The 27,327-nt window shown below is 42.8% G+C and overlaps 1 protein-coding gene across 1 annotated transcript; it reads right to left on the bottom strand.

The window, feature by feature from the left end:
* LOC123456303 (probable dimethyladenosine transferase) lies at positions 1 to 27,327 on the bottom strand. The gene is made up of 8 exons (XM_045139103.1): positions 27,319 to 27,327; positions 15,443 to 15,504; positions 15,269 to 15,362; positions 15,138 to 15,187; positions 12,626 to 12,749; positions 10,527 to 10,619; positions 9,107 to 9,171; positions 1 to 199 (listed from the first exon to the last, which is right to left on the bottom strand). Exons 1-8 carry the CDS (start codon positions 27,325 to 27,327, stop codon positions 1 to 3), a joined length of 696 nt encoding a protein of 231 aa, XP_044995038.1.

The raw sequence follows: 27,327 nt of genomic DNA, 5'->3' as shown, positions 1-27,327 counted from the left end.
TTACCAGTTTTGGGCCAATTTTACGGTTTCAAATGGTTCAAACCGTTTTTTCAGGTTCAGAGCAGTTGAACCTGGTTTTGACCTGTTCATGACGATTACTTCTGGTTCCAACTTGGTCATTGCAGGTCTGACCGGTTTTCCAGTTTTTACCTGTTTTTGGCCATTATTACCAGTTTTGACTGGTTCAAAGCTGTTTTTACTGGTTTTAGGCCATTTTGAGCAGTTCAAACCTGTTTTGACTCATTCATGCCGATTTACTCCAGTTCAGACTTGTTCATCCCAGCTCTGACCGGTTATCTGGTTTTTACTGGTTCATAGAGGTTTTTACCAGTTCAGATTGGTTCAAACCAGTTTTTACCAATTCTAACCCGTTCATTTTGGTTCCTACTGGTTTATTCCACTTCAGACTTGTTCATTTCAGCTCTGACCAGTTTTATAATTTTTACTGGTATAATTTTTTTCCGGTTGAGACCGGTGTTTAGCGGTTCTAACTAGTTAATTTTGGTTCCGACTGGCTTATTCCGGCTTTGGACTTTTGGACTCTGGAGCCATAGATCATTGCTAGAAAAATTTCAGTACCAGGGATGGGATACCTTCAAGTGAGGTGTTGGCCAGGGAGGTCCCTGATGCCCCCAAAACATTATCGGCCATTGCCAAGGCCCTTAGTTTCCAACCAGGAATAGATGGTAAGTTTCTATTGCTGAAGACTCCACATACTTGGGCTTCAAGGCCAATGAAAAATCCTGCTGGAACTTAGCTGATGACCTCCTCCATGTAGATCAGCTGACAGAGAGCTGGAAGAAGCCATTCTGCATACAGTTCAATGGGAGAAAGAGAAATTACCAGTGAAGATACTCAACAGTGGACACTGCAAGCCTTATAACAGGCAGCAAGGCCAAATGAGCCAACGGGTGCAATAGTGGCACATCTATCATGGTGGAAACCAACTGCTCTCCAATTGGAATGGAGGCCCACTCCATGGGGGGGGGGAATACATCCCTGATACTGAAAACTTAAAACAGGGTTAGTCATGAGCCCCAGGGTTAAAACTTCCTCTGATATCTGGATAAATGTATATACTATGCTTATCAATCTGCCCAGTAAGCACTTTTCTTAATGTTCATACCCTTATATTAATGCTACTCTCACTTTGGCTAGAGAATCTTCTGTTTTCAGATGGCAGGGACCTTGCGACGACTCAGAAAGTATCATAGTGCTGGAAAGAAGTGACTGGAGTACTGACTAACATCTCAAACACACCTTCCAAAGCTCAGGGTCTAATGCAGAAGAGGTGGCAGAAAGAATGTAAGAGCCAAAGGAAGGGTAGGACTTCTTACAACATGCTCCCTCCAGATATAAAATGGCCTGGATATCCATGACCTCACAGTGCCTGACACTACCTACACAAGACCATCATAAGAGAAGGAAAAGATCATGGCATCAAAATTCTTTTATGTGACTGACTGATATGGGGAGAGGAGATGATGGAGAATGGAATTTCAAAGGGGAAAGAGTGGGGAAGGAGGGCATCCCCATGGGTTATTTTTTATAATCATGGAAAATGTTAATAAAAATTGAGAAAAAAATAAAAGTAAAAGTAGAATAATGCAGAAGGCTAGAGAGATGTCTTAGTGGATAAGTCATTTGCCTGGAAAGCCAAAGGACCCAGGTTTGATTCCCCAGTACCCACATAATGCCATATGCACAAGGTGGCAAGTGTGAGCCAAATAATAATAATAGTAATCCTGATAATAATTTAGGAATAATGATTTTATGTTGTGGCTTGAGAGGTAGTTGATAAATCCTCACTGAAACAAATCTCTTATCTGTGAGAGATTTTGTTTTAAAAACATAGCCTCAGGCAATTTCAAAGTGGTTGAAAAATGAAGGAGGAATCACACGGAGGTGGTCCAGTCCTATTTCAAGAAATGACGAATGCAGGAGAAAAATATATACTGATTCCTCATATCTGAGAGCAATCTGATGAAATTTTCATTATACATAAGAAATATTTATGAAAAAAGAAAAAGCAGATACCTCACATGTATTTCTTCTACAAGACAGAAAAAGAAGTCTATGTTCAGTGGATAGTTTTATTTTTAATTAATTTTTTCAATATTTAATTATGAGAGAGAGGGGGGGGGATAATGAGTGTGCCAGGGCCTCTAGCCAATGCAAATGAGCTCCAGATGTTTGCACTATCTTGTGAATGTGGCTTTACTTTGGCCCTGGGGATTTGAACCTAGATCATTATACTTCATAGGCAAGTGCCTTAACAGTTGAGCCATCTCTTTACCCCAGTGTATGCTATTTTCTAATAAAGATTAGGACATTATTACCTTGGTTCTGAATGTGTGTGATTAAAAGAACTCAAATATTGTTCACTGGCTCTGAAACATTCTTGTTTGCAAGCTTGAGAGGCAGCCTAGGAAATGTTAGTCTATTATCATGGGTCATCACCCATGTTAAGACACACCTTAACTGTGGGAGAATAAAAGAAACAAAAGGAGGAGTAAAACAAGAGAAGAGGGCTGGAGAGATGGCTCAGTGGTAAGGCACTTACCTGGGAGGGCTATGGACCCATATTTAACTCTCCAGATCCCCACTAAGTCAGACACACAAAGGTGAGGCAAGCACAAGTTCACACATGCTCACTATGTGGTACAAGCCTGTAGAATTTGATAGCAGTGGATGAGGCCCTAGAATACTAATTTTCTCTCTCTCTTACTCTATTTAAAAAACTAAAAATAAGCCGGGCGTGGTGGCGCACGCCTTTAATCTCAGCACTTGGGAGGCAGAGGTAGGAGGATCACCGTGAGTTCAAGGCCACCCTCAGACTCCATAGTGAATTCCAGATCAGCCTGGGCTAGAGTGAAACCTTACCTCGAAAAAAAAAAACACTAAAAATAAAAATAAGCTACTTGGTAGATCCTTTGCCTGACTTTGGTTACCAATATTCTCACTCTCTCTCACTCTTAAAATAAAATTTAAGGGGCTGGAGAGATGGCTTAGTGGCTAAGCGCTTGCCTGTGAAGCCTAAGGACCCCATTCGAGGCTCGGATCCCCAGGACCCATGTTAGCCAGATGCACAAAGGGGCGCACGCCTCTGGAGTTCGTTTGCAGTGGCTGGAGGCCCTGGCGCGCCTGTTCTGAATCTCTCTCTCTTTCTCTGTCTCTTTCTCTCTCTGTGTCACTCTCAAATAAATAAATAAAAAATGAACAAAAAAATTTAAAAAAAGAAACTCTGGAATCTAATTATGCTAGTAGCAATTTCACTTCTTTAATCAAAATATTCTCAGAACATGATGGTAGGTGAACAAGACTGGCTGCGTTTATAAAAACCCTTTGAGGGCCTGGAGTGATGGCTTCATGGTTAAGGTGCTTGTCTGAGAAGCTTACAGACACAGGTCCAATTACCCACATAAGCCAGATGCACAAGGTGGCTAATGCATCTAGAGTTCAATTTGCAGTGGCTAGAGGCCCTGGCAAGTCCATTCTCTACCCCCGTTCTATCCCTCTCTCAAATAAATAAATAAATAAAATGTAAAAAAGACTTTGGTATTTTCTGGGAAACTAAAAGATGTGGTTTGGTCATGTTCTCCATGAATATTCATGTGTCTTTACTATTCCCCTCCTATTTTGCATCATCAAATTTTCTGCCCTATATGTACAGGAAGAACAAGTGAAGTTTAATCCAGGCCTGTTGGTACACACCTTTAATCCCAGAATTTGAGAAGCTCTGGTAGGAGGATCATACCCATGAGTTTGAGACCAACCTGAGGCTACAGAGTGAATTCCAGGTCAGCTTGGGCTAGAGTGAGATGATTCCGCAAAATAACAAAACAAATAATAATAATGATAATAAGTAAAGTTTTCTTACCTTCTGATGATTTAAGTGGGTCACTGAGGCCATAAACATTTTTCTTTCAGATAGTTAAAGATTAGCTTAAGAGTCAGGAAGACTAAATACCGTGTGCTTTTAAATTCTGAAGCAGAATCTGGATTTGAAAAAGATGAGTGTAAAATTGGAGTCATTTGGGAAAAGTAAGAAGAGGCAGGCCATAAAACCCATTATATCCACATATAGCAACATCACACAGAAACTCATTATGTTGCACAGGAAAGCAACACAGGTATATATTTGGCCAAGAAAAAAAAATATGTGCTGAGATGGAGAGATGGCTTAGTGGTTAAGGCACTTGCCTGCAAAGCCAAAGGACCAAGGTTCAATTCCCCAGTACCAAGGTAACAAGATGGCTTTTATCTGGATTTTATTTGCAGTAGCTAGAGACACTGGTGTGCCTATGCTCTATATATCTGTCTGTCTGTCTGCCTGTCTGTCTCTCTCTCTCTCTCTCTCTCTCTCTCTCTCTCTTTCAAATAAATAAATAAAAGCAAAATATATTTTAAAATAGGGACTAGAGAGATGGCTTAGCGGCTGAAGCACTTTCCTGCAAAGCCTAAGGACCCATGTTTGACTCTCCAGGTCCCACATTAGCTAGATGCACAAAGATGAGACAAGGTCAAGGTCACACATGCCCAGTAGGTGGTACAAGCATCTGGAGTTCACTTTCAGTGGCTCAGGCCCTGGTGCACCAATTCTTTCTCTCCTTCCTTCTTTCTCTCTCTGTCTCTAAATCAGAATAAAAATGAGAAAGGTGAGATGACCCTTATGCTGTTGACCATAGTGAGTTGGTTGGAGGCACATGGTGTGGACATCTGCTCTGATGTCCAAGGCAGCATGTCAGACTTATGAGATGCATCCTGGTTGATCACGCGTCTCCCTGTGTAGCATGCTTGTTAGCATCCACAAAGCCCTGGCTCCCATCACCATCACCACCTGAGTGGGGAGCAGTGCTGTGTTCCTGTAATCTCAGCACCTGGCAGGTAGGAGCGGGAGGGTCAAGAGTTCAGGTCAGGCTGGAGAAATAGCGCAGTGCTTAGGGCACTTGTCTGCAAAGCCTAAGGACCACGTCTAATTCCTGAGGACCCACGTAAAGGCAGATGCGTCTGGAGTTTGTTTTCACTTGAGTCCCTGGTGCTCCCATTCTCTCTCTATCTGACTCTTCCTCTGTCTGCATGAAAATAAATTTTAAAAGACAATAAATAAATAAAAGGACTTACCACATCCCCCCACACACAAAGTGCCTGTTCATTTCTGCCTGTAAACCTGTTTCCTTCACGTCTTGCTTGAAGAAGTGATCTGTCTGTGCCTTGAAACTTGGCATAGCATCTAGGGGCTCATAACTTCATGTCTTATGTGCATGAACATCAAAAGGCCTTCTCAGGGTGGGAGAAGTGGCTCATCAGTTAAGACACTTGATTGCAAAGCCAAAGGGCCAAGATTTAATTTAAAGAGAGATGCACAAGGTGACACATGTGTCTGCAGCTTGGATGAAGCAGATGGAGGTCCTGGCGTGTACTCTCTCTCCCCCTCCCCTTTATCTCCCCCCCCCATTTATTGCTTCCAAATAAATTAGTAAAATATTAAAAGAGTTACTCAGAAACCCATTCCTACTATGTAGATTTTTCTCTAGAATGTAGAATGTTCTCCTCTGTCTCTAAGCCACCATTGACCATATCATTTTATTTTATTTTATTTTATTTTATTTTATTTTATTTTATTTTATTTTATTTTATTTTACTCTAGTCATCCAGGCTGAACTGGAATTCACTATGTAGTCTACGGGTGGCCTAGAACTCACAGCCACAATCTGCCTACCTCTGCTTCCCAAGTGCTGTCTCACCCTGCCTGGCTACCATCACATTTTAACTCCTATATCTCCAAACCTTTCTGTGTCTGTGAACTTATCCATTTTACATTATCCATATAAATGCAATAAAACACTGTGTGACCTTTAGGGTCTGACTCTGTGCCTCAACACTCATCTATTGTGTACATCAACCATTGATTTCTGTTGATGTGTCTATGATGTTTTAGTGAATAGATGAATCAACTTTTCTTTCTTTCTTTTCTTTTTTAGAGGCAGAGGAGAGAAAATTGGCACACCATGGCTTCAGCCACTGCAGTTGAACTCCACACACTTCCACCACCTAGTGGAAATGTGGAACCATGAACTCACCTTTGTATGTCTGACTTATGTGGGATCTGAAGAGTTCAGTATGGGTCCTTAGGCTTTGCAGGTAAGCACTTTAACTGCTAACCCATCTCTCCAGCATGAACCACCTTTTCTTTATTTATCTGTTGATATATATTTTTTCCATGTTTGTTGGCTATAACCTTTGCTACCACAAATATCCAGGTACACATTTTTCCTTGAAACCACATTTATTTTTTTGGAGGAATATATACCTGAAAATGTCTATTTGCTATGTCTGTTTTAAAATATTTATTTATGTCAGAGAGAAAGTGACATTAAGAAGCAGATGGAGGGCTGGAGAGATGGCTTAGTGGTTAAGCATTTGCCTGTGAAGCCTAAGGACCCCGGTTCGAGGCTCGGTTCCCCAGGACCCACGTTAGCCAGATGCACAAGGGGGCACACGCGTCTGGAGTTCATTTGCAGTGGCTGGAAGCCCTGGCACGCCCATTCTCAATCTCTCTCTCTCAGTCTCTTTCTCTCTCTCTCTCTCTGTCACTCAAATAAATAAATAAAAAATGAACAAAAAAATTGTTTTTAAAAAAGAAGCAGATGGAGACAGAGCAAATTGGTATGCCAGGTTCTCTAGCCACTGAAAACAAACTCCAGACGCATGTGCCCCCTTGTGCATCTGGCTAACGTGGGTCCTGGGGAGTCGAGTCTCGAACTGGGGTCCTTAGGCTTCACAGGCAAGCACTTAACCGCTAAGCCATCTCTCCAGCCCTGGTTTTCCTGTTTCTATTTATTTGTTTAGAGAAAGAGAAAATGGGCACACCAAGGCCTCCAGCCACTAAAAACAAACACCAGACACATGCATCTGGCTACTTGAGTTCTAAGGAATCGAACCTGAGTCCTTAGGCTTTGCAGGCAAGTACATAAGCTGCTAAGCCATCTACACAGCCACATTTTTTTAAAAGCCTTTCTATCTTTAAAATCAAGTCTCACCTGTTTTGCCCTTGGACCTCAAGTTCTGTTACACATTATCCAGGTTAATAAAACAAAACAAAATCTCCTAAGGTGTGAAAAAGACCCATCTTTGTCCCCTTTTTCCTACAGTAAGAAACTAGATAGAAGGCTAGCGAGATAGCTTAGCTGGCAAAATGCTTCTCTTGGCAAGCATGAAGGTTTTCAATACCCAGTACACTGTAAAACTACTGGGTATGGCAGTGCTGGGGAGGTGGAGACAGGAAGATGTAGACTAATTGGTAAGCTCTAGGTCAGTGAGTGATGCTGTCTCAGAAAAAGGTAAGTCTGCCAGGCATGGTGGTGCACGCCTTTGAAGATTTTATTTTTATTTATTAGACACACAGAGAGAGGGTGAGAAAGAATGGGCATGTCAGGGCCTGTAGCCACTGCAAAAGAACTCCAGATGCATGTGCCACCATGTACATCTGACTGAAGTGGGACCTGTAGAGTCGAACCTAGGTCCTTAGGCTTCACAGGCATGTGCCTTAACTGTTAAGCCATCTCTCAGAGGTAGGAGGATCAATGTAAGTTCAAGACCACCTTGAGAGTACATAGTGACTTTCAGATCATCCTGGGCTAGAATGAGACCCTACCTCGAAAAACCAAGAGAAAATTCATTCCTGAGAATTATCCTTTGTGTTCTACACTCAGGAGCTCAGATGTGCACCCTCACATGTGCACACAGGTGCACAAGACATACAGAAGCTAAGCAGATTTGTGCTTAGCTTATTCCTTTGATTTTGTTTTAATTTTGTCAAGAAAACCCTGATTTGATCTCACCTCCAGGGATTGTAATTGCATTCTCCTTTCCAAGTACAAAATTAGTTTACAAGGTGAAGTTTGGGGGCTAGGGAGATGGTTTAGTGGGTAGGAGAGCTTGCTGTGCTCGCATGAGGACATGAATTAGGGTCCCCAGCATCCACCTAAAAAACCAAGGGCTTGCCAGATGTGGTGGCGCACACCTTTAATCCTAGCACTTGGGAAGCAGAGGTAGGAGGATTGCTGTGAGTTCAAGGCCACCCTGAGACTACATAGTGAATTCCTGGTCAGCCTGGGCTAGAGTGCGATCCTACCTGGGGGGGGGGAGGAAAAACAAGGGTTGGGGAGATGGCTCATTGGTTAAAGTCACTTGCTCACTTGCTTGAAAAGCCTAAAGGCCAGAGTTTGATTCTCCAGTACCCACGGAAAAGCCAGGTGCATAAAGTGGCACATGCATCTGGAGTACATCTACAGTGACAAGAAGCCCTGGTGTGCCCAGTCATTCTTTCTCTCTCTCTCTCTGTCTCACTGCAAATAAAAATTAAAAACCAAAACCGAACATAATCAAGCATGACTACAGCCCCTGTGCTCAGGAAGAAGACATCAGGATCACTGGGGCTCACTCATCAGCCAGCTATGTGAAAAAGGCTGAACTCCAGGCCCACTGAGACCCTGTCTCAAGATAAAAGGAAGGGAAAACAACAGATGTGTCCTCCTCTGGCCTGTGTGTGCATACAGGATATGCACCTGGGGTAAGCACATTTGAAAATACATGTGAGCCGGATGTGGTGGCGCACACTTTTAATCCCAGCACTCAGGAGGCAGAGGTAGGAGGATCGCCATGAGTTCAAGGCCACCCTGAGACTCCAGAGTGAATTCCAGGTCAGTCTGGGCTAGAGTGAAACCCTACCTCAAAAAAACAAAACAAAACAAACGATGAAAATACACCACACACACATACATCACGCACATAACAAATGCTACACACAAGCTGCAAAAGATAAATAAGTCAGGGCCAGGCATAGTAGCACACACTTTTAATCCCAGCACTTGATAGTTAGAGGTAGGAGGATCACTGTGAGTTTGAGGCCAGCCTGAGACTACATAGTGAATTCCAGGCCAGATGCTACCTCAAAAACACCAAAAAAAAGAGAAAAAAGTGAAGTCTGTCTACTCATAAATAATCTGCATTTTCAGGTGGCTATTTGGGGAAAGGATGAAACACTAAGGTGGTATCTATAACACTGGGCCTTCAAATATCAGAAATTAAGCAGAACACTTACTTGAACACAGCAGAAAGTGTCTTGTTCTTCCGAACAAAAGTGATTCTTACTAAACCATCCCATTCCTGAAATGTAAGACACATGTGTTCGTGAAAACAGCAGACTCCTTATCTGTGCATGCTAGGAGTTAATTTTTAATAACTAAACTGAAGAGAAACTTTTAAATGAATAGCATAGTATTTTATTTGGATCTGGCCAGCACAGATGAAAAATTAGGACGCACACTTGATTTTTGTACTTTTGTGCATCCTCTGAATGTATTAATTTTTAATTGCAAATTTAAAAACCAAGTAAAACTGCCCCCCATGTGAACAAAGAACCAAATTCATTCAAGTCTGAGTATTACATTCAAATTCAGATTCAAGGGGCTAGAAAAATTGCCCAGTGGTTAGATGCTAACAAAGCCTGATGGCCTAGGTTCTATTCCTCAGTACCCATGTAAAGCCTGATGTGTCTGGAGTTTTGAGGCAGCTGGCTCTGGCATAGCTATTCTCTCTCAAATAAACGTGTTTTTTTTTAAAATACAACTTTTTGGGTGTGGTGGACACACCTTTAACACCATCAGTGGGGAGGCAGAGGCAGGAGGACTGCCATGAGTTTGAGGCCACCCTGAGACTACACAGTGAGTTCCAGCTCATCCTGGCCCACAATGAAACCCTACCATAAAATTTAAAAAATAAAAATAAAAATAAAGCACAACTAATTTAATTGTATCTTGTTTTCAGTGTCTATTCAAATAGACAAGTTCTACACCTCTAATTTTAACTGATTGTGTTCCATTCCTTAAGCGACTGTATTCTAATTATTTTGCCTTTCACAGAAATCTTTCAGATTTTTTATTTTTATTTATTTGAAAGAGAGAGAATAGGTGTGTCAGGGCCTTCAGCCACTGCAAACTCCAGATGCATGCACCCCCTTGTGCATCTGGCTTAAGTGGATCCTGGGGAATCAAACCGTGGTCTTTTGGCTTTGCAGGCAAATGCCCTAACCACTAAGCAATCTCTTCATCACTCTCGCAGATTTTTGTATGGTTTTGTAACTATCTAGCACTCAATCATTCCATCTATTCTAACACAAAGATGTGTCATAATTCACATTTTTCTGTTTGGATAATCTTTTCATAAAGTATTCTTACTTGAGGGTGCAGAGAAAAAGAGTGGGTGCACCAGAGCCTCTACCCACTGCAAACCAACTCCAAATGCATACACCATTTTGTGCATCCGGCTTTACATGGGTACTACAATAGGGGAATAGAACCTGGGCTGGCAGGCTTTGCAAGTAAGCACCTTTAACCACTGAGAAATCTACCCAGCCCACGTTTTCCCATGCTCGGACATTTGGGTTGACTGCCTCTTTTTCTGCTGTTATAGATATTTTCCAACCTAGATTTTCCTTCAATGACCTAGTATTTTACCCTCACCTGAAAATTGATAGGAGGCGGTGGGTTCTTTGGTTCTATCCTTACAACACTGGACTCCACCTTGGGTGATGGTCTGAAATTATTCTTCCCAACCTATTAATCAGAAGAAAATAATTAATTAAGTTTTCTTCATTTATGTGAGCCGGGTGTGGTGGTGCACGCCTTTAATCCCAGTACTCAGGGGGCAGATGTAGGAGGATCACTGTGAGTTCGAGGCCACCCTGAGACTACATAGTGAATTCCAGGTCAGCCTGGGCTAGAGTGAGTCCCTACCTCAAAACACCAAAAAATAAAAAAAAAAAAGTTTTATTCATTTATTTGAGGGGGTAAGAGGCAGATAGAAGAAAATGGCATTCCAGGGCCTCCAGCCTCTACAAACTCCAGATGCATGATCCATGTTGTGCATCTAGCTTATGTGGGTCCTGAGACATCGAACCTGGGTCCTTAGGCTTTGCAGGCAAGCATTCTAACCACTGAGTCATCCCTCCAGCCCACAAATACAACTTTTAATTAATAAACAAAGATATTCTCTAGCCAGGTGTGGTAGTGCATGCCTGTAATCGTGGCACATGGCAGGCAAAGGCAGGAGGATCACTGTGAGTTCAAGGCCAGCCTGAGACTACACAGTGAATGCCAGGTCAGCTTTGGCTACAGCAAGACCCCACCTCAAAAAAACAATACAGGGCTGGAGAGATGCTTGCCTGCGAAGGCTAAGAATGCTTGTTTGACTCTCCAGGTCCCATGTAGTCAGATGCAGTGATGCAAGTGTGCAATGTCATGTCACACATATGCACAAGGAGGCACACCTGTCTGAAGTTTCACAGTGGCTGAAAGACCCTGGTGTGCCCATTCTCCCTCCCTCTCTCTCTCTCTATTTTAATATTTTAGGTATTTAATTATCTGAGAGAGAGAGAGAGAGAGAGAGAGAGAGAGAGAGAGGATGGGCACACCAGCCACTGTAAATGAACTCAAGATGCATGTGCCACTTTGTGCATCTGGCATATGTGGGTACTGGGGAATTGAACCTGGGTCCTTTGGCTTTGCAGGCAAGCACTTTAACTGCTAACCCATCTCTCTAGCACCCCCCCCTTTTTTTTTTTTTCGAGGTATGGTCTCTCTCTGGCCCAGACTGACTTGGACTGGAATTCACTATGTAGTCCCAGGCTGGCCTCAAACTCACAGCAATCTTCCTACCTCTGCCCCCCCCCCCCCCCTGAGTGCTGGGATTAAATGCATGTGCCACCACACCTGGCCCCTCTTTCTCTTTCTGTCTCTCTCTCAAAAATAAATAAATAAATAAAACCAGGAGTCAGGTGTGGTGGCGCACACTTTAATCTCAGCATTCACTCAGGAGGCAGAAGTAGGAGGATCGCTGTGAGTTCAAAGCTACTCTGAGACTACATGGTGAATTCCAGGTCAGCCTGGACTAGAGCAAGACCCTATCTCAGAAAGCCAAAAACAAATAAAAACAAACAAATAAACAAAAATATGGAGAGGCAGGAGAGATGACATAATAGCTAAGGTACTTGCCTGTAAAGCCAAAGGACAGAGGTTTGATTCCCCAGGACCCATGTAAGCCAGATGCACAAGGGGGTGCATGTGTCTGGAGTTCATTTGCAGTGGCTGGAGCTCCTGGTGCAGCCACTCTTTCTTTCTCTCTCTCTCTCTTTCTCTCTTTTTATCAAATACATAAAATATATTTAAAAAATAATAAAAATAGAAAAAAAAAACCTGGGCTAGAGATATCTCAGCAGTTAAGGCACTTCCATGCAAAGCCTAAGGAGCCAGGTTCGATTCCTCAGTACTTATGTAAGAATTTATGTAAGGTGGCACATGCGTCTGTAGTTTATCTGCAGCGGCTAGAGGCCCTGGAGTGCCCATTCTCTCTCTCTCAAATAAATAAATCAATAAATAAATTTTAAACAATGGTCTCTTGGGCTGGCATGGTGGTAATGTAATCATGCTTGTAATCTCACCCTTGGGAACCTAAACACACTGTCTCAAAAAAAAACAAAAGGGACTCCTCCTACAGAGCAAAGCCAGCTGTACAAAGATGAACAAAAGGAAGTGAAATTACTTCAGTAATGAAAACCGCTCACCTTCATTAGATGGTCCGCTCGTGCCAGCAGCTGTGTATTAATCGAGAGTCTGCAGTGTAATTTATCTCCAGGTTTTGCAACTAGGCGGAGAGCAAATTCTCTCTGAAACATAAGTACAGCACATCTGAAAAGAAAACACAAAGAACTGAAAAAAAGACATGATCTGTTTAAACTCTACATGTATTTAACTACGGTGAGTTATCCTAGAAGGGAAATCACAAACACCTATCTGTGGTTCATGACAACTGGATCAGAAGGCAGGACGTGACAGCCTTGATTAACTATTCAAAATGGGAGGGGCATCTACTCCAGATCTACATTAGTCTATCATACCTTCTGCAAAAAAACAAAACAAAACAAAAAACAGTTAATACTCTGGTTTCTCTTCAAATCATATAAATCTTTTGCTTTTTACTAAAAAAAAGAAAAGAAGAAAAACAGAGTTGTTCTGTAGCAGAATTATATGTGTGATATTTTTATTTTAAGGGTTTCTTTGGTGGGTGGGTTGTTTTGTTTCTTCTTTTTTTGGTTCTTTTCCAGGTAGGATGTTTACTCTAGCCCAGGCTGACCTGGAATTCACTATATAGTCTCAGGATGGCCTCGAACTCACAGCGATCCTCCTACCTCTGCCTCCCAAGTGCTGGGATTAAAGGCGTGCGCCACCACCCCCAGCAGAATTATTTTTGTGTTAGAGCTGCAGTTGTGTCTGAGGTGAGGCTGGAAAGACAGGCTGTGGTGCGGTGGGGCCCCTTGGCCTAACAGCTTCAAATAGGTCATGTTTTTCTTCTGCAAGGAATGGGGGCATATTTTCAGAGGTGAATGGACAGGACAAGGGCATTTTCACAGCTGTACTTTCACTTTGTGTGTGTGGTTCTAGGAATTAGGGCATCATGGGTGCTAGGCAAATGCTCCACAGTAACCTACACCCCACGCTTAATTGCCCAGGCAAGCCTTAAATTTGTAGTCCTCCTGCCTCAGCCTTCCAAGTGTATCTCTGATGCTATTTTATACCTCAAACAAAAACTCTCATAAAACTGTAGGCACCTGGACAATGTGCAATGAACTCTGATATAAATGATTCCATGTCACAGAAAAACAAAAGAAGCTGCCAAGAGTGGTGATGCAGGCCTTGAACCCCAGCACTGTGGAAGCAGATGCAGGAGGATCGCTGTGCATTCAAGACCAACTTGAGACGCTGTAGTGAATTCCAGTCAGCCTGGGCTGGAGTGAGACCTAGTGTGAGTGAAAAAAAATAAAAAAGTATGGGGGTTGGAGAGATGGTTTAGTGGTTAAGGTGTTTACCTGCAAAGCCAAAGGACCTGATTCGATTTTCCAGGACCCTCGCAAGCCAGATGCACAAGGGGGCACATGCATCTGGAGTTGGTTTGCAACGGCTGGAGGCCCTGGTACACCCATTCTCTCTCTCCCTCCCTCTCCCCCCTCTCTCTCTGTGCCTCTTTCTCTCTCAAATAAATAAATATATTTTAAAAAAGGAAAGTATAGGGAAAGGCATATGGACACATCTCCCACCATAAGTAATTTCTGTCAATCAAGAAAAAGATCTGTAAGCTGAAGAGAAGACTTAGAGGTTAAGGCCCTTGCCTGTGAAGCCAAAGCCTAAGGACCCAGGTTCCATTCCCCTGAACCCACATAAGCCAAATGCACAAGGGGGTGCATGCATCTGGAGTTCATTTGCATGCCCATTTCTCTCAAATAGGTATATATATAGTGAGAGAAAGACAGACAGATGAACAGACACACACATACCCCTATAGTATTTTCTATAAACATTCTCTAGTGGTTTTTCAATTCTTTTTTGTTTTTTTTTTGAGTTTTGTCCATTGCCCCGGTCAGTGGGGAGTTGAACATGGACCCAAGGGGAAGTTAACCTGAGTGGGAAAAGGCAAACAGACACAAGAAGGAGACCATGCTAGGTGTTTGTCAAGGCCTCGAGATTTTTTTTTAAATATTTTTTTAAATTTTTTTTTTATTTGAGAGAGACAGACACAGAGAGAAAGACAGATAGAAGGAGAGAGAGAGAATGGGCATGCCAGGGCTTCCAGCCTCTGCAAATGAACTCCAGACGCGTGCGCCCCCTTGTGCATCTGGCTAACATGGGACCTGGGGAACCGAGCCTCGAACCAGGGTCCTTAGGCTTCACAGGCAAGCGCTTAACCGCTAAGCCATCTCTCCAGCCCGCCTCGAGATTTTTACATGTAGGTTTATGTAAGGTTGTAGGGGGTAGGGGACGTGGTCAGGCCAAAGATCACAGAGTTACTGGTTAAGCCGCAATGCCTTTGCTTCTTCATCAGCTACCGGCAGCATGGGGAGCAATCAGCCAAGTGTTCAATCCCTTTGTTTCTGGTGGTTGAATATTAGGTGAGGAAGTAGAGACTTAACTTGCTATATGGTGGTTTCTGTTAACATGTCCGAGGTTTGGTTCATAGCTCCCAACAGTCCATGGCCTGAACTGTCAATCTTCCCAAAATTTGGCAGTAATTTTTTTACAAACCTGAAAAAAGGTCGGTGCAGCAACAGCTTAAAGACAAAAGGTGAAGAGATCTGAAAGAGAATCACTAGTTACTTTCTGGAAAGATACACTGAGAAATTTAGTACGACATCTTTGACCATTTGAGGACACACCTGATAAGGCAAATTTGCCACACAAGCATCAAAGAACGGCAAGTCTGATTTCAGTGCATCTCCCACCATTACTTGAAGTTTGCTTGCCAGAGGACTGATGACAAGAGCAGAACATTTAACAGAGTGCTGCGGCGTGGGCCGAGACCACACTGTAACTCTGCGACGTGTACTCACGTGCCCTGAACTCTTTTGTGAAGCTCAGCCACCAGCCTTGGATCGAGTTCACAGGCAACTACCTAAATTAACAGTAACAAGGAAGGTTAAGAATGGAGTATCAACCTTTAACCATCCAAATAGTAGCACACACATGATGTGTATGATTTGAACTTTTTCTTACAATCTTATCAATGTTTCTTCAGTTGTATCTGTGGAAGTGTAGATATACGTCCCCCCATAGACTCAGCTTATTTTAAATTTATTTTATTTATTTGAGAGAGTGAGGAGGGAGAAAGAGGCAGATAGAGAATGGGCATAACAAAGCCTTCAGCAACTGGAACCGAACTCCAGGTGCATGTGTCACCTTGTGCATCTGGCTTACATGGGTACTAAGGAATTGAACCTGGGACCTTAGGCACCGCAGACCAGTGCCTTAACTGCTAAACCATCTCTCCAGTCCCTTCAGGCATTTATGAAAGCTTGTACATTTGTGTCCCCAGCCACCTGGCTCAAAGAGGTGTTACTAGGGGCAGATCCTGGGACCCAGCCCTTAGGTATGTTTGGGGACAGATCTGATTTCTAGGAAAAAAAAAAAAAACCTGTGCACAGAGGTCTGAGCTCTGGCAGAGTCCCTAATGCTTGTTGCCAGATTTGTGCTTACTGCTTCTGGAGGTAGGGTCTCACTACCTTTAAAAAATAAATAAATAAAAATAAATATAATTTACGATTAAGGAGATGGAGAAATGACACATCAGTTAAAGGCATTTACTTGTAAAGTGTGCCAGCCAAGGTTCGATTCCCCAGTAACTACGTAAAGCTAGACACACAAAGTGGCACATACATCTGGAGTTGGTTCGCAGCAGCAAGAAGTCGTGGTGTACCCATATACTCATTCAGCCTCTCAAGTAAATTAGTAAACATTAAAAAAATTAGGGCTGGAGAGATGGCTTAGCAGTTAAGGCACTTGCCTGCAAAACCAAAGGACCCAGGTTCAATTCCCTAGGACCCACATAAGCACAAGGTGGTGCATGCGTCTAGCATTCTTTTGAAGTGGCTGGAGGTCCTGGCGTACCCATTCTCTCTATCTGCTTCTCTCTCTCTCTCTAAAATAAAATAAAATAAATAATAATAAAGTATGTATATACTATGTTCATCAAACTGCCCAGTAAGCATTTCTCTTAATGTTCACACCCTTATATTAATGCTGCTCTCATTTTTGGTAGAGAAGCTTCTCGTTTCATATGGCAGTGACCTTGGGATGACTCAGAAGGCATCATGGTGCTGGGAAGAAGTGACAGGAGTGCTCAGCACTGCAATATCTCTATCACACCTTCCAAAATCAGGGTCCATTGAAGAAGAGGTGGCAGAAAGAATGTAAGAGCCAAAGGAAGGGTAAGACTCCTCACAATGTGCTCCTCTAGACACAAAATGGCCTGGATATCCATGACCTCACAGTGCCTGACACTACCTACACAAGACCACATAATATGAGGAAAAGATCATGACATCAAAATAAAAGAGAGACTGATTGAGAGGGGGAGGGGGTATGATGGAGAATGGAGTTTCAAAGGGAAAAGTGGGGGAGGGAGGGTATTACCATGAGATATTGTTTACAATCATGGAAGTTGTCAATAATAAAATAATAATAATAATAAGGTAGGGCTGGAGAGATACTACTGAGCTATCATGCTTGCCTGCAAAGCCTAAGGTCCCAGGTTTGATTCCCCAGGACCCACGTAAGCCATAAGGACAAGGTGGCCCATATATATGGAGTTCATTTGCAGTGGTTGGAGGCTCTGGCACACCCATTCTCACTCTCCCAAATAAATGAATAAATAAAGTATTTTTTTTTAAATAGAGGCTGGATCATGGAAGTTGTTAATAAAAAGAAATAAAAAGAAATAAAGAAAAAATAAATAAAGGCTGGAGCCGGGCGTGGTGACTCATGCCTTTAATCCCAGCACTTGGGAGGCAGAGGGAGAATGTCACCACAAGTTCAAGGCCACCCTGAAAGTATATAGTGAATTCCAGGTCAGCCTGAGCTAGAATGCCTTGTTCTTCTTTTTCCAAGGCTTTAAGGTGAAGCATTAGGTCATTTACTTTCAATCCTTCTAATTTCTTAATATAGGCACTTAAGGCTATAAATTTACCTCTTAGAACTGCCTTCATTGTGTCTCAGAGATTTTGATATGTTGTGTTCTCATTATAGTTTGACTCTATAAATTTTTTGATTTCCTTCTTGATTTCTTCATTGACCCATTCATCATTTAGTAGTGTATTGTTTAGTTTCCATGATTTTGTGTATGCTCTACAGCCTTTCTTGCTACTGATTTGTAGTTTAATTCCATTGTGGTCAGATAGAATGCAAGGAATTAATTCAATTTTCCTGAATTTGTCAAGATTTGCTTTGTGTCCTACTATATGGTCTATTTTAGAGAATGTTTCATGTGCTGCTGAAAAGAATGTATTCTCTGCAGCCTTTGAATGAAATGTCCTGTATATATCTGTTAGGTCCATTCCTTCTATGACCTCATTTAGTCCAGATGCCTCTCTGTTTATTTTTTCCTGGGATGACCTGTCAATTGATGAGAGTGGGGTGTTAAAGTCACCCACCACCACTGTGTTTGGTATTATCTGTGACCTTAGTTCTAATAGTGTTTGTTTGATGAATTTGGGAGCCCCCATGTTAGGTGCATATATGTTTAGGATTGTAATGTCCTCCTGTTGGAGTGTGCCCTTAATCAATATAAAGTGACCTTCCTTATCTTTCTTGACTAACGTTGGACTGAAGTCTACCTTGTCAGATATTAGGATAGCAGCCCCTGCTTGTTTTCTAGGCCCATTTGCTTGAAACAACGTTTTCCAACCTTTCACCCTAAGATAATGTCTATCCTTTGTAGAAAGGTGAGTTTCTCGGAGACAACAAATTGTAGGATTCTGCTTTTTAACCCAGTCTGCAAACCTATGTCTTTTCGTTGGGGCATTGAGGCCGTTGATATTAAGAGACATTATTGAAAGGTGTGTATTTATGTTTGCCATTTTTTTTTTTTTTGTGGTTCCGGTTCTACCTGTGCTCTCTTGTGTTAACTAGTATTTGAGTATTGCTTGTTTTTTCTAGGTTCCTTATATGTGTGATTTTCCTTTTCTTCAGCATGGAGGATTCTATCAAGTATTTTCTGTAGAGCTGGTTTTGTCTTCAAATTCCTTTAACCTGCTTTTGTCATGGAATGTCCTTATTTCTCTGTTTATTTGAATGGATAACTTTTCAGGATAAAGTAACCTTGGTTCACAGTTGTTATCTTTCAGAACTTGGAATATATCACTCCAAGCCCTTCTGGCTTTAAAAGTTTGTGTTGAATAATCTGCTGTAATCCTGATGGGCTTGCCTTTGTAGGTAACTTGATTTTTCTCTCTAACTGCTTTCAATATTTTTTCTTAGGTGTGTGTGTTTGTAAGTTTGATTATAATATGGCGAGGAGAGGTTCTTTCCAGGTTTTGTCTGGCTGGGGTTCTAAAGGCTTCCTGTATCTGCATTGGCTCCTGTTTCCCAACTTGGGGGAAAGTTTCTTCTATGATTTTGTTGAAGATGCCTACTATGCCTTTGGAGTGGAATTCTTCTCCTTCTACTATGCCCTGAATTCTTATATTTGATCTTTTCATAGTGTCCCGAATATCTTGAAATTCCCACTCATACTTTTCTATAAGTTTGTCCTTCTCTTTGTTGGCCTGTATTAGATCTGCCACCTGGTCTTCTAGCTTAGATATTCTGTCCTGTCCCTCATCCATTCTACTGGTGAGATTTTCTACAGAGTTTTTTATTTTATTTACTGTGTTCTTCATTGCTAGTAATTCTGACTGGTTTTTCTTTATTATTTCTATTTCCTTATTTATGACTTGTATTGCCTTCTTTATTTCATGAAATTGGTGTCCTGCGTCTTCTTTGATTTCCTCTTTAAGTTCCTCTTTGACTCCTTTGATTAGTTCTCTGACGTCTTTGAACATATTTACAATCATTCTTTTGAAATCTTTCTCAGGCATTTCCTCTACCTCGTTCTCACTGGAGGTCATTTCTGATGCATTAGTACTTTTAGGTGGATTTATATCATCTTGCTTTTTAGTGTTTCTTGTGTTATAATGTATATATTTTTGCATCTTGCATTAAGTTAATGCTTGGATTTTCTAGCTAGCTGGGTATTCTTAGCTGTATCAATTGATTTGATGTTATATATTTTCAGGGTAGGAGCTTAAGTTGTTAGGTGTGGCTCTTAAGACTGAGAGTATCTACAAAGGTGCTCCTAGGGGTTGAGTTTCCCTGCTGTGGGAGTATTCAAGTTGGCTGAGTGGAATAAAATACAGGTAGATTCTAAAAGTTAACTAAACACTATACCCATTCAATCAAAAACAGCCCCAAGTATGTATGCCAGAGTAGTTATTATAACAACCACATCCTCTATCAACATAGAGGTTAAGATTTCTGGTCTGTTGAGGGATCCAAGTCAGGTTGTGACCAAGGAGACCCTTCCCTGGTGCAATCCAAGTTACCTTGGATGATTTTGGTCTCAGTCAAGTTGCTGCCTGGTCGTCGGGCTGCTGTTCTGATTTCTGGAGCTGGGCACTGGCTTTTCCTGCGGGGCAAACCGAGCCTGGCAACTGTGGCCCTGCAGATCAGCACCCCCGCTGCTGGAATTGCTGCTGCGAAAGCTGCCTCTGCTGGGTCTGTAGCCATTGCTGGGCCCACCACTGCTGCTGCCTCTGCTGCTGCTGCTGTAGCTGCCACTTCTGGAGCCACTGCTGCTGCTGAAGCTGCTGCTGCTGCCGCGACTGGATCTGCTACTGCTGGGGCTGCTGTTACTGGTGCCAAAGCCACTGATGTTGCTGCCGAACTCTGCTCCTGCTTTTGTCCCGCTGTCTGCCCAAGTTGGCATGGCCGGGTCCCGGGATGCTGCTCTGTTCACTGGAGCTGGGCTCAGGTGGTGGGGGAGGGGAGGGAGCTGCAGCTGCTCTGGGTCTCTCGCTGCTCCACGTGTTCTTCTACCTCGCGGTCTGCTCCTCCGCTGCTCACTGCCGCTCTCCCCTCACATGTCCTGAGCTGCAGAGAGCACGATGTGAGGGGAAGCGCCCGCACCTGGCTTTTCCTGCGGCTCGAGCCGAGCCTGGTAGGTTTCTGGTGCGCCGCGGCTGCCACCGCTGCGGTTGGCGGAGCTGCTGGAGCCGCTTTTCCCGCCTGTGTGGGCTCTGGACACTCTGGATCTTTTCTACTTCTCTGCTGCTGCTTCAATTTCCTATACACCTCACTTTTTAGTAAAAGTGTGTATTTCGTTGAGTTTTTTTGGTCTTCTTTCCCCCCAGGCTGCTTTGGCATGGTACCTATGCCGCCATCTTAACCAGAAGTCCTCCCAAAAAAGAAATTTTTTAACAGAAATGTTTCAATTGGGAGGAAATTGCTGTACAACAACCAGGGTGGTAAGATGTCCCATCAACATAAGTGCCTGTGTTCTGTCCTTCCCCCTTTCCTCACCCTAGAACACCTGGAGAATTAAAGTACACATGTGTAAAATGTTTACTAGTAGCTAAGTTGGGTTTAAAAAATATTTTTATTTTTATTTATTTATTTTTTAAATTTTTTTTAAATGTATTTTTTATTTATTTGAGAGCGACAGGCACAGAGAGAAAGACAGATAGAGGGAGAGAGAGAGAGAATGGGCGCGCCAGGGCTTCCAGCCTCTGCAAACGAACTCCAGACGCATGCGCCCCTTTGTGCATCTGGCTAACGTGGGACCTGGGGAACCGAGCCTTGAACCGTGGTCCTTAGGCTTCACAGGCAAGCACTTAACCGCTAAGCCATCTCTCCAGCCCTTATTTTTATTTTTTGTTATTTTTTTCTTTATTTATTTGAGAGTGACAGACACACACAGAGAGAGAGGCAGATAGAGAGAGAATGGGCGCACCAGGACCTCCAGCCACTGCAAACAAACTCCAGATGTGTGCACCCCCTTGGGCATCTGGCTAACATGGGTCCTGGGGAATCGAGCCTTGAACTGGGGTCCTTAGGCTTCACAGGCAAACGCTTAACATCTAAGCCATATCTCCAGCCCAATATTTTTATTTTTGAGAGGGAGAGAGAGAAAGAAAGAGAAAGAGAATGGACAGGCATCAGAGCCTTTGTTGCTGTAAAGGAACTCCAGATGCATGTACTACTTTGTGCATCTGTCTTTTATCTCTTTTGTCTGGGTTCCGAGGAATTGAAGCTGGGCCAACAGGCTTTTCAAACAAGTAACTTTAACTGCTTAGCTGTACCACTCACTGAGTTGATTTTGATTTTAAAATAATACGTCTGTTACAAACAACATTCTATGATCTGGATTGATGTCTATGTCCCTGCTTTAAAAATAAAATAGGGCTGGAGAGATGGCTTAGCAGTTAAGTGCTTGCCTGTGAAGCCTAAGGACTATGGTTCAAGGCTCGATTCTCCAGGACACATGTAAGCCAGATGCACAAGGGGGCACACATGTCTGGAGTTTGTTTGCAGTGGCTGGAGTCCCTGGTGCACCCATTATCTCTCTCTCTCTCTCTCTCTCTCTCTCTCTGCCTTTCTCTCTCTGTCTTTTGCTCTCAAATAAACAAATAAAAATAAAAAAAATACCTGGGCTGGAGAGATGACTTAGTGGTTAAGGTGCTTGCCGGCAAAGCCTAAGGACCCAGGTTTGATTCCGCAGAATCCATATAAGCCAGATAGATGCACATAATGGTTTAATTGAAGTGGCTAGAGGACCTGTTACCCTCATTCTCCCTCTCTCATGAATAAAACAAAATAAAATAGGGCTGGAAGGATGGCTTAGTGGTTAAGGCATTTGCCTTCAAAGCCAAAGGATTCCGGTTTGATTTTCCAGGACCCATGTAAGCCATATGCACAAGGGGCACATGCATCTGGGGTTCGTTTGCAGTGCCTGGATGCCCTGATGCACCCATTTTCTCTCTCTCTTTCACTTCCTCCCTCTTTTCTCTCTCAAATAAATATATAAAATATAAAAAATTAAAAAATATTAATCCCAGCACTAGGGAGGCAGAGGTAGGATTGCTGTGAGTTTGAGGCCACCCTGAGACTACATAGTGAATTCCAGGTCAGCCTACATCAAAATACAAAACTAATAATAATAATAATAATAATAACAACAACTTAAAAAAACTAATGATTCTGGGTGTGGTGGTGATCACTATTTTTGTTTGTTTGTTTGTTTATTGAGGTAGGGTCTCACTCTGGTCCAGGCTGACCTGGAACTCACTATGTGCCTCAGGGTGGCCTTAAACTCACAGCGATCCTCCTACCTCTGCCTCCCAAGTGCAGGGAGGATTAAAGGCGTGCACCACCACACCCGGCTCTGCACACTTTTAATCCCAGAATTTGGGAGGCAGAGGTAGGAGGATCGCTGTGAGTTCAAGGCCACCCTGAGGCACATAGTGAGTTCCAGGTCAGCCTAGGTTAAAGTGAGATCCTATCTTGAACCCTGCCCCCAAGACCACCTAATGAGCCTTGCCATGTCAACACTTACCTGTTTCCTGTGCTTTTAATCATTCAACTGCCTTGGGGTTCCTATGCTCCTGTAAGTATCTCCGTTTTGGCCTTGTAAGTGTAAACAGTCCTTATAAAACACAATTGTTTGGGGCTGGCTCAGCAGGTAAGCCACTTGCCTTGCAAAGCCCATTGACTTGGGTTCAATTCTCCATTACTCACGTAAAACCAAATGCACAAAATGGTGCGCATATGTGGATTTTGTTTCTAGTGGCAGGAGGCCCTGGTGCACCTGTTCTCTCTCTTTGTAAATATATAAATAAAATATTAAACAATTTTAAAGCGGAATTTTTTTATTTTTAAAGATTTAAAATCTTTATTTTATTTTTTATAAATTTTTAAAATTTTATTTATTTATTTATTTGAGAGAGTGAGAGGGAAAGAGAGAGAGAGAGAGAGAGAGAGAGAGAGAGAGGGAAAGAATAGGTGTTCCAGGGCCCCCAGCCACTGTAAAATAACTCCTGACACGTGCACCACTTTGTGCATCTGGCTTATGTGGGACCTGGAGAATCAAACCTGGGTCCTTAGACTTTGCAGACAAGCACCTTTAATCGCTAAGCCACCTCTCCAGCCCAAGAGGACTATTTTGTTTCAAGTTTTGTTATCTTTTGTTTGAGCAAAATATCCTGCTACATCTTATAAAGGGCAGATGAAATTATTTCATTTTTATGGTGTGTGCTTGCATATCTGTGTGGGTGGGGGCACTTGTGTGTGGGAGCGTGTGCATGAGTGCACTCATGTTAGTGAAGGCCAGAAGGCTGTGCCCAGTGCTTTTCTCAATTCTCCTGTTTCCATCTCCCAAACGTTGGGACTGTAGGCAGACCACGTGAGTACTAGGTATTCACACTTGGGTTTTCAGGCTTGTGTGGCACGCAATCTACTGAACGAACTATCTCCCCAGATCCCAGATGAAATCACTTCTTAGTTTCCTAATCTGGCATGTTGTAACCACCTAAGGAATTAAAGATACCTAATAATGTGTATTTTAGTTTAGCATTGCCAAACAACTAATTTTCCACAAGTTGCAATAGTAAATAAAGTACAAGTTGGAAAGCTTGCTGCCTTAACTTAGTGGTTTAAAACAACATAATTGTTTTTTTTTTGTTTTTTCGAGGTAGGGTCTCACTCTAGCCCAAACTGACTGGAATTTACTATGTAGTCTCAGGGTGGCCTCAAACTCATGGCAATCCTCCTACCTCTGCCTCCCGAGTTCTGGGATTAAAGGTGTGTGCCACCATGCCTGGCTGGATAAATGTATTATCTAGGGTTCTGGAGATGAAATGAGTAGTTCTATTATTGAGCTGTTTTTTTGTTGTTGTTTGTTTTTGTTTGTCAAGGTAGAGTCTCACTCTAGCTCAGGCCGACCTGGAATTCACTATGTAGTCTCAGGCTGGCCTCAAAGTCTCGGGGATCCTCCTACCTCTGCTTCCACCTCTGGAGTGCTGAGATGACAGGAATGCACCACTATTACTGGTTTTATAAGATATTGGGGGTCTGGAGAGATGACTTAGTGGTTAGGGCGTTTGTCTGCAAAGCCTAAGAACACATGTTCGAATCTCCAGGTCCCATGTAGCCAGATGCACAGTCATGCAAATGTGCAATGTTGCACATGCATACAAGGGGCGCATATGTCTAGAGTTTGTTCACAGTCTCTCTCTCTCTTCTCTCTCTGTCTCCTTCAAAAGCAAAATAATAATAATGTACTGGAGCTGACCATAACGCTTCATGCATGTTAGCAAGCACTCTATTAAGTGAACCATATGCCCAGTTCCCACAGCCTCTTTTTTTGAAAGATAACAAATTTACGATACGAAATAAGATAACAAAGGGAGACCAAACTGGTCATTTTACTTTTTTTTTTTTTTAGCCTTGTTATTGTGGAGTAGAACACCCAAGAAGTTCAATATGTGAAAAAAAATTGCAGGGGTTGGGAGAGGGGAGGCAGGAATTGATACAGGGCTCTTTGGTACAGTCTAGGTGTTTTGGGTTTCTTAGTGCAAGGAATTGGGCACCCCAGAACAGACAGAAAGATGTCGGATTCCGAGGAAATAAAAGTAACCAGTTTAATATGAAGAAAACGCTCCTGAGTGCTGGAGACGTCCCAGAACTGAGAATCCATCTTAGCTGGATCAGGGATTGGGTTTTATAGAGTCAGCCATTTTGCTCTTCCCTTCCCTAATGTAAATACTGGATCCAGTTCCTCATCCTTTTTAATTAAAATCTTAATGTTTTTAGCTGGGAGTGGTGGAACATGCCTTTAATCCCAGCACTCTGGAGGCAGAGGTAGGAGGATCACCGTGAGTTCGAGGCCATCCTGAGACTATACAGTGAAGTTCAGGTCAGGTTGAGCTAGAGTGAGACCCTACCTAAAAAAAAAAAATCTTGTATGGCTCTCTCTCTCTCTATATATATGTATATATGTATATATCCATATATTATATATATATATATGTACATACACATATATGTATGTGTGTGTGTTTAAGACATTTTTATTTATTTTTTAGAGACAGAGAGAGGGAGAGAGAGATGGAGAGTGAGTGACAATGGATGTGCCAGAGCCTGTAGCCACTGCAAATGAACTCTAGACGCATGTGCCACCTTGTGCATCTGGCTTACGTGGGACCTGAATGATCGAATCTGGGTCCTTAGGCTTTGCAGGCAAACGTCTTAACCGCTAAGCCATCTCTCCAGCACATATTTTTAATCTATTTATTTGCAAGTGAAGAGAGATAGTAAGAACAAGTATGCCAGGGCCTCCAGCCACTTCAAACAAATTCCAGATGCATATGCCACCTTGTGCATCTGGCTTGATGTAGGTACTGCAGAACTGAACTTTGGTCCTTAGGATTTTCAGACAAATACCTTAGCTTAGCCATCACATTCTTTTCTTCTTCTTTTTTAGTTTTTCGAGGTAGGGTCTCGCTGTAGCCCAGGCTGAGCTGGAATTCACTCTGTATTCTCAGGGTGGCCTTGAATGCATGGTGATCCTCCTACCTCTGCCTCCCGAGTGCTGGACCAGTTTCTCATATTCTTATTAGTCCCTCTTGTCAAGGAGCTTCTTCCCTTCCTCCAGAGTAGTGTAAGTTTCCATCTGTCAGGTCTGTCTGACGTCCATCTGCTGGTCAGTCAGCTCCTTTGATCTTCTCCCATGTGCACCCTAGGGGGGGTGGGAGCATAGAGGAAGAGGCTTATTCCTCAGGAAGTCTGGCATGTTGCCCCTGCAAGGAAAGTGTAAGAGAAAAGCAAAAGGGAACACCAGACTTGATATCTACAGACAGACTTTTTTTTTTTTAATTAAGGCCAGGCATGGTGCTACACACCATTTTTTTGTTTTTATTTTTATTTATTTATTTGGGAGCAATATAGAGAGAAAGAGGGAGAGAGATCAGGAACTCCAGCCATTGAAAATGAACTCCAGATGCATGCACCCCCTTGTGCATCTGGCTTACATGGATCCTAGGGAATTGAGCCTCGAACCGGGGTGCTTAGGCTTCACAAGTGCTTAACCGCTAAGCCATCTCTCCAGCCCCAGACTGTTTTATTTAAAGAAAACAGTGAGGAGCAACAGCTTTCCTGTGGGATGAAGGCTGAAGCACTGATCCCGGCTAGGGTGCAAGTTTATAAGGAGGATCCTAAGAAAAACAGACTGGACCAGGTGCAGTTGATAAAATCATAGCTGTTTGTGTCCTTGTCTAGAATAAGCTTCCTCAGCCAGGATTGTCTAAGAGGACACCCAGATGGTCTTTGGTCCTTCATGGCCATTTAGACTAAGGGGAGTACATCTGTCAGGGAAAGGTGCCAAGCCAAATGCCTCTGTTGTTTCTTGAGCTTTAGGAATAGTTATTAAGTCTTTTAAAAATATTTATATATTTATTTATTTGAGGGGGGGGAAGAGGGAGGGAGGGAGAGAATGGGCGTGCCAGGGCCTCCAGCCACTGCCAACAAACTCTAAATACAATCACCCCCTTGTGCATTTGGCTTACATGGGTCCTGGAGAATTGAACCAGGATCTTTTGGCTTTGCAGGCATACGTCTTAACCACTAAGCCATCTCTCCAGCTCTTTTGTTTTTTAAATTTATATATTTTATTTTCTTGAGAGAAAAGGCAGAGAGAGATTAATTCTTTAGTTCCCTTTAGTTTTCAGGGAAGGCCATTAACATTCAGCCCCTTCCTCCATTTTCCCAATTCCTAGATGTCTGGCTTGCAGTGCTGGAGGGTGGCGTGCAGTCTCCACGCGTGTTCAGGGCACAGACTGGCCTGTTGGCAAGGGATCACTTACCTCAAGTTGCTACAGTAGTTTCAGTAGTGAGGGCTCCGCACCTGCTGCAT

Source organism: Jaculus jaculus, chromosome 20 (assembly GCF_020740685.1).
Source record: "Jaculus jaculus isolate mJacJac1 chromosome 20, mJacJac1.mat.Y.cur, whole genome shotgun sequence".
Lineage (NCBI taxonomy): Eukaryota > Metazoa > Chordata > Mammalia > Rodentia > Dipodidae > Jaculus > Jaculus jaculus.
Note: the sequence above shows the minus strand (reverse complement) of the source record. Positions and strands in the feature narration are given on the sequence as shown.

Coding starts and splice junctions, on each gene's coding strand:
- LOC123456303 (XM_045139103.1), bottom strand. Junction 15,363..15,442: donor CACAAAAGAGTTCAGGGCAC/GTGAGTACACGT, acceptor TCTTGTCATCAG/TCCTCTGGCAAGCAAACTTC. Junction 200..9,106: donor ACACTTTCTGCTGTGTTCAA/GTAAGTGTTCTG, acceptor GCCTAAAACCAG/TAAAAACAGCTTTGAACCAG.